Source organism: Chenopodium album, chromosome 2 (genome assembly GCF_948465745.1).
Source record: "Chenopodium album chromosome 2, dcCheAlbu1.1, whole genome shotgun sequence".
Lineage (NCBI taxonomy): Eukaryota > Viridiplantae > Streptophyta > Magnoliopsida > Caryophyllales > Amaranthaceae > Chenopodium > Chenopodium album.
In genome coordinates, this window is record NC_137835.1 from 13,516,542 (window position 1) to 13,535,041 (window position 18,500).

General features: G+C 39.2%; 1 protein-coding gene across 1 annotated transcript; it reads left to right on the forward strand.

Annotated features, from left to right (window-relative positions):
• The first annotated feature begins 2,828 nt into the window (after positions 1–2,828).
• Positions 2,829–17,830, forward strand: LOC145568802 (replication protein A 70 kDa DNA-binding subunit B-like). The gene is made up of 8 exons (XM_081628204.1): positions 2,829–3,048; positions 3,138–3,211; positions 3,359–3,467; positions 3,549–3,627; positions 3,708–3,819; positions 3,928–4,088; positions 4,165–4,285; positions 17,726–17,830. Exons 1-8 carry the CDS (start codon positions 2,829–2,831, stop codon positions 17,828–17,830), a joined length of 981 nt encoding a protein of 326 aa, XP_081484330.1.
• Positions 17,831–18,500: the final 670 nt, after the last annotated feature.

The following is an 18,500-nucleotide window of genomic DNA, read 5'->3' on the forward strand; positions in this document are numbered from 1 at the left end:
TAATTAGGCAAAAGTTCTTTAAATCATTAATTTTAGTCTCAACAAAAATCAACAAACGGTTAAGAGAAACATAGAATATATATGCACCACAAATAATGCACAATTAGTCAAGTAGGCACAATATGATGCATGAGTTCGCAACCTAACCATGGCTCTAGTTCTCTAAAGTTCGGAATATGGTTTAGTCAAATAGGGTCCATGGTTAATTGTCCGGATGCACCGCGCAGAAGCCTAACCGTGAAGGGTTAGCGCGTGCGGATGGGACACCGCGAGTTTTTAGAAAAAACTCACTTCCATGGTTTGGTGAATTCAACATCTCATATGTACCCTTTATTGCCAGGAGCGTTCAATCGGGTAGATAGAGCCTGAATTCCCAGAAGGTTATGTCCATATGTAGAACACATATGGGTTTCAGAAAAGTGAGAAAAAATTCAATCAGGAAGCAGGATCGAGCAAACAATACGAAAAACCGGTCGAAATTAGAACGCATATTTCTGGCTCGGTATTGGGGGAAATTGGCGCCAGCAAACAGAGATTGGCGCCAACTTTTAACTGTAGCGCCTGGCGCCAATACTGGCGTCTGGCGCTACGGCTAAAAGTTTGGCGCCAAGCTCTGGCCCTGACGCTACTTCCCACATGCCTCAGCAGCTTTCTGTGCTCAATAAAATCATCCAGTTTCGCGCGGTGTTATTTCAGTCCTAGTTGTGAAAGACGTTTCTCAAATTTCCTACGTGTAAAATCCTATGTTTTTGACTCATTACGGATGGTCTTTCCAATGAGAACTTTTTTATGCATATGACAATAATGTTAATCAAAATTACGCACATGAAATACTTAGAACTTTTCGAGTCTCATCCACTCATTCTAAATCATTGCCGAAACAAATTCAGGAATTAAAATAGAAATCCTCCCTAGTGGAGTCGCCAAAAACTGTAGGGAATAATTTCAAGCCTTTAAAATCCCACTAGCTTGAACCCCACTGTGATCATACACTAAAGTACGGTGGCGTCCAAAAGGGAAGAAGATAGAGCAAAAGAGTCGCCAACAAGTTTTTAAGGAACTTGTAAACCATCACGAGGTGAAGGTTACACCCCTTAACGATCCAAGAGATCGTCAACTCCATAAGGTCATGAACCAAATAAGGGTTCGGGGATGAAGGTACAAATCCAACCTAAAAGAGATTGAACCTGCCCTAATAATAGGCCTCTACTTTATTCTGCTCGTATTCATGTGCGCTTTCTGACTAACATGCAATCAATAGAATTAACCCTAAACCTGTTTAATCTATGTTGGTTGAATATTAATGCACAAATAAACTATTATTGGCGATCACTTGAATTATAATCATAATTAACCTAACAAGATTATTAATTATCTTATTAAGCATGATTACAAGTACAAATTCCCTTTAAACATGCAATAAAGGTGATCAAGCAATAACAATATAAAATAATATGCATATCAAGCAAATAATAATCAACATCATTAATAATAATAATAATCATAATCATAATCATTATAAAGCATGGCAAGATCCTAGGCATGATACTAACAAGATTAATAAAAAATCCTAGCATGTCACTAAGCAATAAAAATCAAATCTTGAACCCTAACATGATACTAAAAATCATAAATATTAGGAAGAACATAGGAACCATCGTACTTTTAATCATACTTGATATTAAAGATACCCTAGACATGATACTAGGAATCAAAATAACAATCTAAACATGATTTCTACATCATAATATCAATTAAACCATTAAAGTACTTACTTGGATGCCTCGTACCTCTTTCTAATAACAAAATACACACGTTAGTAACTTCAAGGAAAAATAATAATCAAAGCAATTAAATTAAATAATTGAAATAGAGATTTTGGACCAAACCCTCAGAAATTAAAACCTTTCACGTCTAGGGCGAAGGAAACTTCGAATATGGCTAGGTGTATCTAGATCTAATGAATGCGGATTTTGTATTTAAAAACAAGAAAGAAAGAATGCTAAAGAATACTTGATTATGGAGAATTGGTGAATGAAAGATGATGATTGGTAATTCCTGAATGTTGGTGAATGAATTGTAGATGAATGAATTGTAGATGAATGAAAACGGAGTTTTTGATACGATATTTATAGAGAAAATCAGCCAAAAAAGATAATTTAACAAAACAGAGTCTGAAGATCATAAAACCACATTGGCGCCAGCCCTGGCTAGTTGGCGCCAGCACAAGTGGCTAGCGTCAGGCGCCAATGGATAGCGCCTGGCGCCAATCCTGGTTCCAGGCGCCAAGGCCTGGGGTTTGACGCCAAACTGTTTTTCAACGCGTTTTCGAAAATCTGATAAATTTCCCGTACTGGAAGATAAAATAATATAATTCCATCGAAAATGTTATTTGATCTTGATTAAAACTCTGAAGAGTCCTAATTGAATTAGAAATGATGAGAACCTTCTAGAATGTTCTAGAAGACTAAAACCATTCCTAATTGCATTAGGAATGATAAATCATATTAGGCCCTCCCCTAGATCATTGGGCCGTACATAAAGCTCAAAGTGGCCATAATTTCCTCAATATTCATCGGAATTGGGCTTATAATATATCGTTGGAAAGATCTTTACAAACCCCATCCAACTACACCACTATTGGTCCCATATCATGGACCAACCAAACTGGATTGGCTATTTTCTTAAAATAAAGTTTTCAAAATCAGGGAGAAGAGAAAAGAAATAAAACTTTCCGCAACACTAGACCTTTCCACACTTTCGTTTCATTCGATTATGATTCGACGTGAAAGGCACTCATCACTGAGTTTGGTTTTGGGGAGACACAAATGGGTGTCTACAAGAACAAGGGGAAATATGAGATTTCTAATGCACCTGTGTCTTTGCTGGAAGACCAATTTAAGACAGTTCCTGATGAGCTTCCCTTACAAATGACCATTGATGACAAGACTGTAATTCAGAGATTGGATATTGAGAGTGGACCTACTGTGCCAGACTATCAACCACTAGGATCAATTCCTCGTGCCATAGATTCAGATGGCAAATACGGTTACTGCCTTCTAGAAATACCATGCTTATTATACTTTCCAACCATGTTTTGCATAATTAATTTGTTTGTTCATTTTGTTTTATGTTAGACATTGTTGCTGTTGTGCTCTTTATGGAAGAACGGCCTAGAGAAATTATCCACCATACTGGTAGAAAGAACCACGTTTGCGAGATTGTAGTTACTAATCAAAGGTGCATATATATACATATGTGCTCTTTCCAAGGTTCCTTTAAAATTATATTAAAATCTAAGAGTCTTTACAATTTCTTACATTCGCAATGTCTTGTAGCAATGAGCAACCTGTAACAGTCTCCCTTTGGAATGATCTTACTGAACATGACTGCTGAGCGCTTAATGAATTGGGCTGCAAGTTTCCAGGTTGTGGGCTTTACATCTTTGAGAACCGTCACTCAAAGAGGTAATTATACATCTGTTGTTTGTTACGATGCCCTTTTCTCAACACATGTATTTACACTTTCACTATGTCAACTTTGTGCAGGTTTTGCACTCACCTCTGGAATGTCAACTAGAATCATTCATGAACCAACAGGAGATAGGGCTAATGTCCTTAGAGAATGGTGCATTATTCATAAATTGTTAATTCAGTATCTAAGCTTTCTAGATTCCTACTCTAACTACATATGTTGGTTTTATCTAGGACAAGGACATCCTTAACTACTTTGATGGATCGACAAGCTAGAGTTCTTAAAGTTAGATATTCATGCAATGAAAAAGAGCTTGTCAAAATAGCGGACTTGCAATCGAAAAAGGTCCATTTCTAGAGACAAAATTTTCTATCTTATACTTTATGTTGTCACAAGAAAGTGTCAAGTAGAATTCACTGTGTGCTTCTTTTGTAGCCCTCAAATGCGTTGCAGGAAGACCACTTTTGGATAAGAGTAACTATCCCAAATTCTGATCTAGAAAAGGTCAATGCCTATGCTAAGTGCATCATTTGCTCAAAGCGTACCAATGTCCCTGTTGTTACGCCTTTTATCTGCAGTATGTGTCGAAAACCAGAATGTGTTTCTGCTCACAGGTATTCTCTTCACAGGCATAATGCATCTTGTCATTAAGGCTTCACTCTAATACAAAATAACTAGTGTATTTGATAGGGTGACTTTCAAGTTTGAAGCAACAGATGAAACAGGAACTATGTCATTTACTACCTTCAATGACGACACTGAAAAGCTATTTGGAAAAACTGCAGCTGAGATTTGTGGCATCAAGAATACTGTGAGTGCTAAACTTCTAATGAATTATTTATGTTTTCCCTAATATGATTGCATTGCTTCCAAGTTGTATTTAAATGCTTATTGTGCACTAATAATGATATGTCTATTTTATATAGTGTTTTACCCCCGTCCCGTGGTCATTATTAGTAGTGTTTTTGGCTCTTTCGGGCCACTTTTATTACTAATATGTGTTTTCTAGTGTTTTCGTAGTTTTGGTTAAGTTTTGCAGGGAATTGCACCTTTGGAGCATTTTCCCGGGATTTTTATGAAGCGACTACGAGCATTGGAGGAACACGACCACTTTTGGAGCCCAAGGCCGGCTAGAGCCATCGAGCCGGTGATTAAGGGCTCGGTTATTTGGATCACGAGGCAATTGGACCGTGTATTCGAGACCCGAGAGGAAATATGGATTGCGCCGAGAAATCTAGCCCAATCGAAGTCTAAGCCTTGAAGATGAAGACCGGGCCCGATCGGGCAAGCATACGCCCGATCGGGCGGCTGCGCGCATGATTGCTAGTAAGGAAAGGCGCGCCCGATTGGGTGAGCGTAGGCTCGATCGGGCGTGGCACATTAGTCTGAGCGTTGTAAAAAAGGCGGGCCCGATCGGGCGCCCCTTCGCCCGATCGGGCGCGTGTTTTTCTAGAGTCTGATTAAGCTTAGTTTAATTCGTGTTTTAGGGGAAGTATATATACGTTTTGTACGGATAATTAATTACTTTCTTTCTCTTAGACTTTCTCTCTCTACTTAGTATTTTTCTCTCTCTTAAATTCTCTCTAAACTCTTGTTCTTAATTCCCTCATTAATTCCATATTTGTTTGGTACAATTTCTTCCCTTTTTAATTTCAGCTATTTTAATTGTTTTCTTGATTATGTTTTTATTTATTCATTTGATTGGTTTAGTTATGATGATTAGTGAGTAGTTTAATTCTAGGGTTTATGGGGATCCATAATTAATATGAAGGGATAATTTGTTATTATTGATTATTGATATTGCATGATAATTTCTTATTGAATTGTTTTAATTCTTTGCAATTAGATTATGAATCGAGCAGATGTAATTTGATTGTGAATGTTTAGAAATATTGAATTTATGAATCGAGCAGATGTTAATTTAATATTAAAGGCTATTTTCAATAGGAACTTAGGTCTAGTAAATTGCGAGAGCCTGTTAGATCTATGTTGATTAATAAATTGCGAGAGCCTGTTAATCATGTTATCTGTGCATTGTTAATTATTAATTACTTCGTTTTATCCTGGAATATTAATTATTGGTGAACCTGTGACCCTAGGTTTCCTTATTATTGATTCATTTCTCCCTAAACTCATTCTTCGTAGTATAGAATTCACATTTAAAATATTGGTTACTTAGATAATTTAGATTATATTAATTAATTAGAATTAAAAAGACCTGTTTCCCTGTGGAGTTCGACCCTACTTCCCTATCTACCTTAGTTAGGGATTTAGGTAATTATTTTTTATTAGGGGATACGACTTTACCCTGTCAAAATTTGGCGCCGTTGCCGGGGAAATGGTTTTATTTTTATTTTCTGATTATATTTTTGTAGTCTAGATTGTCCCCCTTTTTGCCTCAGAGAACATTAGTTCTTTGAGGCAAATCTCATATTTGTCTTTAGTTCTTTGTTTATGCCCAGGTGTTTTAGATCAGGTGACATCCCTTTTGATCCTGAGATCGAGCGTTCTTTTCATAGGCAAAGGAGACTCTATAGACAAATTCTGACGGGTTCTAAGGAGGACAACGATCGAAGAGATCCTCCCCCTGATTCTAGTGATACAGATATTCCTTCAGATTCAGAATCAGAGATGACGGCCCAGAAGAAACTCAGTGATTATTCGCAACCGAAGCTCACAGATTTCCCGCACCTTACTCCTACTCCGGCTCTAGATGGAGTTCAATTTGAGATCAAGCCCCAATTTATCACTATGATAGAGAGGAAGCAGTTCAGCGGAGCTAAAGGTGAAGATCCTAATCTTCACATCGCAGATTTCTGCCAATATTGTAACACCATTAGACAAGCCGGGGTCACGCAGGACCAAATCAGGGAGATTCTTTTTCCCTTTTCTTTATGTGGCAAAGCAAAATTATGGTTTAATGGTTTGAATAGAACTGCACTTGGTATTACTGACTGGGAAACTCTTGCTTTGAATTTTTATAATAAATATTATCCTGCAGAGAGAACAGCGGTGCTAAGGAGTGTTATTCAGAACTTCGCCCAAGAGGCCGACGAAACATTATATGAGGCTTGGGAGAGGTTCAAGGATCTACAGAGAGAGTGCCCCCACCACAATCTAGCACAATGGCAATTGATCCAAGCATTCTATAATGGACTTGGAAATTCTTCCAGATCAGTATTAGATTCGGCAGCTAGTGGGAGGTTTATGAATTTAAATGTGGATGATGCAGGACAGGTTATCGAAGACATGGCAATACACAATTCCCAATATGGGAATCCAAGGGGGTTTGCAAATAAGGGAAAACATAATGTCGATTATGTATCCTTTTTGCAAGCTCAATTAACATCTATTTGTCAAAAATTAGATACTCTTACTGCTGCTCCTAACTCTGTAGCTAATGTTTCTGCTGTTGCTAACCATGAGGCTTTTTGTGAAAATTGTGGAATTGTAGGTCATTGGGAGCAAGATTGTAGGAGCTCTATGGAACAAGTTAATGTCTTTCAAACCTATAGGGAAAATAACCCCTATTCCAATTCCTACAATGCCGGTTATAAAAACCATCCTTATCTTTCATACCGGAGTACCAATGTACAAAACCCTCCACCTCCACAACAACCACAACAGCAACCCCCACCACAGCAAAAATATTACCATCCTAATGCCGGCCAGAAAAGCCAAGCATCACCCTCATCATCTTCCGACCCTGCCATGACAGAAATTAGAGCGATGCTAGCTAATATGCAAAAGCATATGGAGAGTAGGGATGCGCAAATTGATTATATTCTAGCCCATAATAAAATCATGGACAATCAAATTGCACAACTTTCATCTACCCTACAATCCCGTCAGCAGGGAGCTCTACCATCACAACCTATCCATCCTACAGATCATGCTAATGCAATCACTCTAAGGAGTGGTTCACATTATGATGGACCTCCTATGCCAAAGGAAGATGGACCAGTTCCTGATCTAGATTCCTCTACACCAAACGGTAATCCTGCTAGCCCTGCAGGGCTACAAAAAGATACTAACCCTACTAATGTTTCTGTGCAGGGTAAATTGCAGGATAAGGGAGGAGATGTGCAGAGCCCAGTTATCAAGCTTCCATTCCCTAATAGACAACTGAAGAGTAAGCTTGATAAACAATTCGGTAAGTTTTTAGAGGTTGTGAAAAACCTGCAAGTAACAGTCCCTTTCACTGATTTAATCACTCAAGTACCTGCTTATGCTAAATTCATGAAAGACATTCTGACTAGGAAAAGGGCCTTTAATGAAGTAGAAACTGTAGCTTTCACAGAGGAGTGTAGCGCTTATTTGCAAAATAAATCACCTCCTAAATTAAAGGATCCCGGTAGTTTTTCTATCCCTTGTCACATTGGGAATGTTTTTATTGATAAAGCTTTATGTGATCTAGGTGCTACTGTCAGTGTCATGCCATCATCTATATGTGCTAAATTAAATATGGGGGAATTAAAAATTACTAATATAACTTTGCAAATGGCAGATCGTTCGGTAAAATACCCCTTAGGTATTTTAGAGGACGTACCTGTCAGAGTTGGTAAATTTTTTATTCCTGTTGATTTTGTTGTTTTAGATATGGCAGAGGACACACAAATACCCATTATATTAGGTAGGCCTTTCCTCCACAGTGCAGGAGCTATTATTGATGTGAAAAATGGTAAACTGACCCTTTCTGTAGGTGACGATAATGTTACCTTTAATTTAGGGAAGGTTTTGAAAGGGCCTATGTTAGAGGAAAATTGTTGTTATATTGATACAATTGATATAATGGACGATATTTGTGTTGATAGCTTGCCACAGGTTCTTGCGAAGGATCCCTTGGAGGAAGTTCTCTGCGGGAATTTATCTTGCGACAATGCAAGCATTTGGGGTAATGAGGTACAAAGTATTGAAAAAGCTCTTTCCTTAGAAGAGTTAAGCCCCAAGGAGACAATGAAGGTAGTAAATTTAGTTCAGGAATCAAAACCTGCAGAGGTCAAGAAACCTGAGCTAAAACCTCTCCCTTCTCATTTAAAATATGTTTTTCTAGATGAGCAGGAACTACACCCCGTGATCATCAGTACTGCACTCACTGACCTACAATCTTCCCAACTTCTAGGGGTCCTCAAAACCCATAAGAAGGCTATAGGGTACAGTATTGATGATCTCAAGGGTATTAGCCCTGATTTTTGCATGCACAGGATTCATCTAGAGGAAAATTACAAGCCCTGCATTCAACCCCAACGAAGATTAAATCCAAACATGCAGGAAGTAGTCAAGAAAGAGGTGATGAAATTACTTGATGCAGGTATCATCTATCCTATATCTGACTCCAAGTGGGTAAGTCCTGTGCAGGTAGTACCGAAGAAAGGTGGGATGACTGTGATAACTAATGATAAAAATGAATTAATTCCCACTAGAACTGTAACAGGGTGGCGTATGTGCATAGACTACCGTAGATTAAATATCGCCAGTAAAAAGGATCACTTCCCTCTCCCCTTTATTGATCAAATGCTTGAGAGGTTAGCTAATCACAAATTCTTTTGCTATTTGGACGGGTATTCGGGATTTTTCCAAATTCCGATCCACCCTGAAGATCAGGAAAAGACCACCTTTACATGCCCTTATGGCACTTTTGCATATCGTAGAATGCCCTTTGGTTTATGTAATGCACCTGCTACCTTTCAACATTGCATGATGAGCATTTTTTCTGATTTCATAGAGTCTATTATGGAGGTCTTTATGGACGATTTTAGCGTATATGGTTCTTCCTTTGATTCATGCTTAATTAATCTCGCTAAAATTTTGAAAAGATGTGAAGAATGCAACTTAGTACTTAATTGGGAGAAATGTCACTTTATGGTGACAGAGGTAGTAGTCCTTGGCCATATTATATCTGATAAGAGCATACAAGTATACAAAGCTAAAATATCAGTGATTGAGCAATTACCTCCCCCAGTCAATGTTAAGGGAGTTAGAAGCTTCTTGGGTCATGCGGGGTTTTATCGCCGCTTTATCAAAGATTTTTCTAAAATTGCTAAACCACTGACACAACTTTTGCTCAAGGATGCCCCATTTATTTTTACTGACGAGTGTCTTGAGGCTTTTAACAGGATAAAGCAAGCTTTGATATCGGCACCCATCATATGTGCTCCCGATTGGAACCTCCCTTTCGAGATCATGTGTGACGCAAGTGACTTTGCACTAGGAGCTGTGCTCGGACAGAGGAAGGATAAGGTTTTGCATGCTATTTATTATGCTAGCAAAACCTTAGATGAAGCCCAAGTCAACTATGCCACCACAGAAAAGGAGTTTCTTGCTGTTATTTATGCTTTAGAAAAATTTAGATCATATCTAGTTGGTTCTAAAGTTATTGTTTTTACTGATCATGCAGCATTGAAATACTTGATAGCCAAGGCGGAATCAAAGCCAAGGCTACTCCGTTGGGTTCTCTTGCTCCAAGATTTCAACAATTGAAATAAAAGATAAAAAGGGAGCAGAGAACGTAGTGGCAGACCACTTGTCACGTATCAGGTATGATGAGGGTAAGGATTCTTTACCTATAGATGATTCTTTCCTTGATGACAACCTGTATGCAGTTGTAGAGCATCACCCTTGGTACGCCGATTTTGCTAATTATATAGTGGGTGGTACTCTACCTCCTGACTTGTCCTACCAACAGAAAAATAAATTCCTTTATGATGTTAAACATTATTTTTGGGATGACCCTTTTTTGTTTCGTGAGTGTGCAGATGGATTATTTCGCAGGTGTGTTCCCGAATGGGAGGTTCACGGCGTCCTTACCAGTTGTCATACTTCACCCTGTGGTGGACATCATGGCCCCACTAAAACGGTGGCTAAGATTAATGAGTCAGGCTTCTTTTGGCCTACTATATTTAAAGATGCTAACACTTTTGTGCAGGCTTGTGACTCTTGCCAGAGGACTGGCAACATTTCGCGAAAGCATGAGATGCCCCAAACTGGGATTCTCGAAGTTGAAATATTCGATGTTTGGGGTATCGATTATATGGGGTCGTTCCCATCTTCCAATGGGAATTGTTACATACTTGTAGCCGTCGATTATGTGTCCAAGTGGGTAAAAGTCATAGCTTCACCAACAAATGATTCCAAGGTAGTCATTAAGCTCTTCAAAAAGATCATATTTCCCAGGTTTGGTGTTCCACGAGCTATTATTAGTGATGGGGGTACCCACTTCCATGAAAGACAATTGGATAACCTCCTCAAGAAGTATGGCGTATATCACAGAACAGGGCTTAGTTACCACCCTCAAACTAGTGGTCAAGTTGAGGTCTCTAATAGGGAAATCAAGGCGATCCTAGAAAAGGTAGTAGCCAAGTCAAGGAAAGATTGGAGCATGAAGCTTGATGACACACTTTGGGCATACCGAACGGCATTCAAGACACCGATCGGTACTTCACCTTATATATTGGTCTATGGTAAGGCATGTCATCTTCCCGTAGAATTGGAGTACAAAGCTTTTTGGGCGATCAAAGAGCTTAATATGGATTCTAAGGCCGCGGGTAAGAAGAGACTCCTCCAACTCAATGAGTTGGATGAGTTTAGATTGTCGGCATATGATAGTGCACGGATTTACAAGGAGAAGACCAAGAAGTGGCATGACAAGAGGATCTTACCAAGAGAGTTTGCACCGGGCGATAAGGTTCTTCTCTTTAATTCTAGATTGAAGATTTTCCTAGGAAAGTTGAAGTCTAGATGGTCCGGTCCCTTCACTGTCACAAAGGTGAACAAATTTGGTTCGGTAGAGTTGGTGAATGACAAAGGTGAAGAATTCAAGGTGAATGGCCAAAGGTTGAAATTGTATCATGAAGGTGCCACCATTAGAGATGTGGAGGAGACTCTCCTAACTCCACTTCCAACATGAGCTTCAAGGTAGTGAGAAGGTCGTGCGGGACCTGGATAAACCAGCGCTTTGCGGGAGGCAACCCGTATTTCATGCTTTCTAGGCTAGTTTTCCTTTTCCTTAATTTTTCTTATTTTATTTTTATTTTATTTTTTTAGAGAGGCGGGGAGAGTGATATTTCACCAATTGTAAGTGTTGTTGTACAGGTGTGGATTTGACAGGTATAAAGACTTAGAAAAATTTTGAAGAAGAAACGAAATCGGGGAATAAGGCTCTCTCGGGCCCGATCGGGCGCGCAAGCTACCCAGAATTCAGCAGCAATTTCGCCCGATCGGGCGACGTTGCCCGATCGGGCGCGCAAGCGAGCTAAAAATCGAGGCAAAATTTGCCCGTTCGGGCGAAACAGCCCGATCGGGCGCGCAAGCTCAGTTGGATTTGGGGGCAATTTCCGCCCGATCGGGCGAAGCTTGCCCGATCGGACAATTTTTTTGGAAAAACGAGTAAAAGAAAAAGATATGTCGGGCGAGCAAAAGGGCGAAAATTCGTTCGCGTTCGCGCCCGATCGGGCGGAGCTCGCCCGATCGAGCGCGCAACTTAAGTTTTGGAATTTCGCTCTTTCGCCCGATCGGGCGAGGCTCGCCCGATCGGGCGCGCCTTCGGCCGTCCCCCCTTTATTTTCTTTTCTCTTTTTTCTTTCCCCATTTTCTCCTTATTTCATCTTCTTCATTCACTTTCTCTCTCTAAAACCTCCATTTTCAAACCTTAAACTTACACTTCAATCCAAGATCTTCTCCAATTCTTCCATCCAAAATAAAAAATTCTTACATATTCCATCTCCCCTCATCCTCCTCTACATTCTACACTAATTTTCCCCAATTTTCTCTCAACTTTTCTCAAACCCTAAGAGAGAAAATCCTCAAATTTTCTACTATTTTCAAAGATTATGGCCTCCAAGCGTTCAAGGAATCAAAGGGGTGAGAGCTCTAGTGCACCACAACCAACAATCAACCCGGACCTTCAAATTCCGGGATGGGAGGAGGTTGTAATCACCTCGGAGGAGCAACGGGTTCGGATGATCAACCTCATCGATCGTCAGGTAATTTCTACCCGTTTCATTCATCATCCTACTTTAGCTAGGCTAGGTCTTGATAAATACGTAGAAAAATTGTTTAAGGGCATAGGCATGAGTGGTTTGTTTCAAATGTGCCATGATACTTATGATTATTTAACATTGGAATTTATCTCAAGTTTTAATGTTATTAAAATGAATGCACTTATCACTCATGTACAATTTCGATTGTTGAACAAAAATGTGAGACTAACTTTAAAAGAATTTGGAAAGTTGTTTGACTTAAAATCGGACAAGCCTATTGAACCCTCTCAAGACCACACCGCCGTGGTCTATAAGAGGTTAACCGGGGAGGATTTAGTGAACCTCCAACATGCCAAAGGGACGTGGATTCAACATCCCGTCCCCAAACTTTGGCAAAGATTTGTCGGCCTCACCATTTTTGGGAGGCATGAACCGGCAAATGTTCGGAGGGATGAATTGGAACTATTGGCATCCTATATAATTCCTAACGCTGAAAAATTAAACATACCCCATAGGATAGCCAATCATTTCCAAAGGGCGGCCAACGCGGCCGAGGCTAGTAGGTCTAGAGCGCCTATTTACTTTGGGGGGTTAGTGACCCATATAGCTAGGAAACACTTAGGTTGGAACCCCGATGGCCATAGGAAAGTTGTGGGATCGAACCTAATGGACCTACCCTATTTAGGGAGCTTGAATTGGGTACAACCGGTGGGGAGTGATACTTGGTGGATTGTCCACCGACAATCGGGTAGGAGGGACCAAGCATTTACCTTACCCAACCCCGCCTTGACCAAATTTGAGAGGGGGAAGCCCTCTTATACTTTCGAGTTAGATGGTCAAGATGAGGTTCAACCACCTCACCCCTCACCACAACCTCACCAATCCCCCATTCACCAATCCCCCATTCACCACTCACCCCACTACCAACCACCCCCACCTTTCACCTACGGCATGCCCACTTCCTCGGTCGATTACAATGTCGACCCAAATGCCCCATATGACTTTTCAGCTTTTAGGAGCCAACTAGACCGCATTGAGACGGGGCAAGGGAGGGTTGAGGGTATGATGCAAAACCTAGACTCTAGGTTAAGCACCCTAGATGGGCGGGTTGGTCTTATTGAGAGGAACCTTGGGAGGGGCCTTTACCCAATGTATGATGATTATGCCCGTCGGGGGGCTATTCCTCCCGATTCCCTTACTCCCGATTCGTTCCAATACCCCCAAGGAGGGTATTCTCACCTCGGTGCTTATGGTACTTATGTGGACTACTCTTCGGTCCACGGATATGGGGGTATGGGTGGGAATGTAGACCCTAACTACTATGCCGGTGGTTCGGGGTATGGTGGTGGTGGCTCTAGCCATGGAGGAGCCGGCTCTAGCCACGGTGGGGGGTACTCTAGGATGGATGAGGATGAAGAGTAGGCTACTCTCCCAAGTCAATGAGGGCATTGCTTGATTTGGCTTGGGGGGGTGTTCTTTCACTGGGAAATTCTCTTCCTTTTCTCTCTTTATTTGCTTTCTAGTATAGTTTTTATTTTCTTTCCTAGTGTAGTTTTTTTTATTGCTTTCTTATATATGAAAAATACAAAAAAATTGAAAAAATAAAAAAAATTCAAAAATACGTTCCAATGAATTGTAAATCATGCTTCCCTGTGCCCCATACTTGAGAAAACTTGTTTTGATTCTTGGTATTTGATGATGAATTTTGTGGATTTGTTGGTCATGATTTGAAGTCTAATTGTTTGGATTCCTAAACTTGCGTCAATTTTGCCCAACTACTTGTGAATATAGTGCTCGACTAGTTGATTTGGTTAGGAAATGTGTGATAGTTCCATAATTCCTGGTATGTCAATGAATTTGAGTATTGATTTGCAACTATGAGTAGTGTTTCATGACTTTTTATTATGCACATGAGGAGGACGAAGGCATTCATTCTTTTAGGTAGCCTTCAGAGTATTTAGATACATTTGTTCCCTTCTTGTCACCCATGTTGTTGCTTGTGCCCTTTTATTGTTTATAGCCACATTACAAGCCTTAATTGCCCCATAGGTTACTAGTCCCAAGCTTGGCTTGGGGGAGCTATTAGTGAGTGAGGTGAGGGAGTTTGTGGTGTGCACTTTATTTGCACAATTTGGGTGGGTTTTGAGAAGTAATTTGTTTTGATCATATTTTTGTTTTTATGAGTTTGAAAGTTGTAAATATTTGAGAAAAATAAAAGTGTGATGAAAAAAAAAAGAAGTTCAAGAAAAAAGTGAGAAATTTGAAAAAAAGGAAGTGAACTTCTAAGAAAAAAAAAAGAGGAAAAAATGCTTGATGTTCAAATGTTTTAAGTGAAGGTTAATCAAAAGAAAAAAAAAGAAAGGTTGGGTTTCAATGTAAATATTTCAAGTTATGAGTTAAAGGGTTTGTTTTTCACTCAAGTTCTACATTATCATATTTTTATGAGTGAAATTGTGAGTGTTGGGATTGTTTTTATTGTTTGGAGTATATATTTGGTGGTTTGTTGTTGGAGTTGGTTAAGTTGGAGATGTGTATGATCATTATTTTTTTATCATGGATTTATTAGGATTTGGCTCCCTTAATGCATAGCTTTCCTCTCACATAATCCCAAATTTATCCTACCTTTACCCTAGCCTTACATTACAAGCTTAAAAGACCTTCCGACCTTGTGCATAGAAGTTATGTAAATGTGAAAGTGTTGCTTTTCAATGCAAGTTATGACTTGGCATATTTCGAGTCGACTAGTAGGATGAGCGTTCAACGTTTTTATACACACGAGAGTGTGAGTTGGGAGGGCATTGTTCACATTAAAGGGGTTGGGTGGAGAGCGATCGAGTACATTCTTTACTCGCCACATAAATGAGAGTCAAGTGTGTGAGAACTAGTCTTGAATTCTATATACTCTTGTGGTTTGCTCTACTTGACAATGGTTGGGGAGGAAGGGTGATTGGATGAATAAGATTGATTGATGTTGAAGCATGTTCATTTAATTTTACCTTGAATCGTTGGCTTTTGATTTGTTTATTGGGGTGAAGTATGTTTTGTATGTTCATTGATGAGCTCTTTGCTTAGGGACAAGCAAAGGTTTGGCTTGGGGGAGTTTGATATGTCTATTTTATATAGTGTTTTACCCCCGTCCCATGGTCATTATTAGTAGTGTTTTTGGCTCTTTCGAGCCACTTTTATTACTAATATGTGTTTTCTAGTGTTTTCGTAGTTTTGGTTAAGTTTTGCAGGGAATTGCACCTTTGGAGCATTTTCCCGGGATTTTTATGAAGCGACTACGAGCATTGGAGGAACACGACCACTTTTGGAGCCCAAAGCCGGCTAGAGCCATCGAGCCGGTGATTAAGGGCTCGGTTATTTGGATCACGAGGCAATTGGACCGTGTATTCGAGACCCGAGAGGAAATTTGGATTGGCCCGAGAAATCTAGCCCAATCGAAGTCCAAGCCTTGAAGATGAAGACCGGGCCCGATCGGGCAAGCATACGCCCGATCAAGCGGTTGCGCGCATGATTGCTATTAAGGAAAGGCGCGCCCGATTGGGTGAGCGTAGGCTCGATCGGGCGCGGCACATTAGTCTGAGCGTTGTAAAAAAGGCGGGCCCGATCGGGCGCCCCTTCGCCCGATCGGGCGCGTGTTTTTCTAGAGTCTGATTAAGCTTAGTTTAATTCGTGTTTTAGGGGAAGTATATATACGTTTTGTACGGATAATTAATTACTTTCTTTCTCTTAGACTTTCTCTCTCTACTTAGTATTTTTCTCTCTCTTAAATTCTCTCTAAACTCTTGTTCTTAATTCCCTCATTAATTCCATATTTGTTTGGTACAATTTCTTCCCTTTTTAATTTCAGCTATTTTAATTGTTTTCTTGATTATGTTTTTATTTATTCATTTGATTGGTTTAGTTATGATGATTAGTGAGTAGTTTAATTCTAGGGTTTATGGGGATCCATAATTAATATGAAGGGATAATTATTATTATTGATTATTGATATTGCATGATAATTTCTTATTGAATTGTTTTAATTCTTTGCAATTAGATTATGAATCGAGCAGATGTAATTTGATTGTGAATGTTTAGCAATATTGAATTGATGAATCGAGCAGATGTTAATTTAATATTAAAGGCTATTTTCAATAGGAACTTAGGTCTAGTAAATTGCGAGAGCCTGTTAGATCTATGTTGATTAATAAATTGCGAGAGCCTGTTAATCATGTTATCTGTGCATTGTTAACTATTAATTACTTCGTTTTATCCCAGAATATTAATTATTGGTGAACCTGTGACCCTAGGTTTCCTTATTATTGATTCATTTCTCCCTAAACTCATTCTTCGTAGTATAGAATTCACATTTAAAATATTGGTTACTTAGATAATTTAGATTATATTAATTAATTAGAATTAAAAAGACCTGTTTCCCTGTGGAGTTCGACCCTACTTCCCTATCTACCTTAGTTAGTGATTTAGGTAATTATTTTTTATTAGGGGATACGACTTACCCTGTCAAATAACATAATAAAAGTTCCTTGATTTTAAAAAATGCTACAAAAATATACATCCTCCGAAACTTGAATTCTTACAAGACCAAAGACTAGAATAGAACAGTTAATTGTCTTGACCAATTAGGGCTATATCTCTAGCTTCATAAAATCTGATAGGGTCATTGCAGACATCTTTTACTTAATTCTAAATGAGTTGAATCTCAAATGTAATTTCGAGTGTTAGAAAATTTCTAATAATCACCTTCAGTAGTCTACACTTATTCCATAATATTTACCCCTGCAATCAGAAACAATTGGTTAGCTCATCTTATAACCTGTTTTTATTCTCATTACTATGTTAAATGTAAGTATAAATAACAATGCGTTAAATGTGCATGTACCTTTTAGGTTTAAGACAATCCCACATACACGTGATACCTTTCATGTAATTTGTACTATTTGTCACAGCTTTTAACGGCCTACTTAATTATTATAGTGCATTTCCCTCCTACCATTTGTAGCTATGGTGCAATTCTTGGATATTTGATAATTAACAGGTTCACATTGTCGTATATAAGGATTTCGTTTCTGATCTTTGTTACATCTATATCATGTCTTAGATTACCCTTAGTTAACTTTTCCACCTTGAACCCCCCTTTACTTGTTCCAGTATAAATACCAATTTCCATTGCCTTGTTATGAGGTCATACATTCAACAGTTGTATTTTTTTCGAATACATACATGCGCAATATTAGATAGCTAATACGCTTTTTCGTACTTTATACCAGGGAAATCTCGAAGCTTTCCAGATCATTCGTTCATTCTTGCAAACCAATCCAGTATTGGTTAAGGTTGGACCAACATTGGCTTTGTCCAGAAACAATGTGTTATAGTGGCAGTTGAAAGGCTTAGAACTTGAACGTGCAGCACCATAATCAAATGAGAGAGCTTCCTTGGACAAGATGGATGATGAATTGAAAGAGCTGCTAGATTCTTCAGAAGAACACAAGTACTCTGAGAACAAGGAGCTTGCTTTGTTCTATTCTGAAAAAGAAGGTCCATCAGAAGTTGTAGGTGAGCCTAGCCCCGCAAAGAAGAAGCTCCGCACAGCTCTTTTCGTTGCAGATAGCCCAGCTACAGACCAGTCAGAACCTTTTGCAACACAAGTTGTAGCAGCAGATCCTGATACTGAGAATAAAGGTTCAGAAGCAGAAGGAAAGGCTATCACAGATGATCCACTAAAGGAAAAAGGTATTCAGGCAAGCTCTTCAGAACCTAACTTTGATCTACCTTGAAGTATTTGACAACTACCAATGGTGCCTTTTGCTTAGTACAAATTAAACATCCTGCGCCAGTAGCACCAGTGGCTTATTTGCAGTAGATTTATGACTGTTTAGGTTAATTAAGAACAATTTATATTCATGGAAGTAATGGGGTAACTGTGATTCCTTTTGGGTGTTTTAAGAGAATGTAATTAGTAGTATCCACTTCTGCAGAACAATGTTGCAGCTTATATAACCTAAATCTTTTGAGGAGTTTTTAAGGAACAAAGGCAGTTATGTG

Coding starts and splice junctions, on each gene's coding strand:
- LOC145568802 (XM_081628204.1), top strand. CDS start 2,829: ATGGGTGTCTACAAGAACAAGGGGAAATATGAGATTTCTAATGCACCT. Junction 3,212..3,358: donor ATACTGGTAGAAAGAACCAC/GTTTGCGAGATT, acceptor AACCTGTAACAG/TCTCCCTTTGGAATGATCTT. Junction 4,089..4,164: donor GAATGTGTTTCTGCTCACAG/GTATTCTCTTCA, acceptor TGTATTTGATAG/GGTGACTTTCAAGTTTGAAG.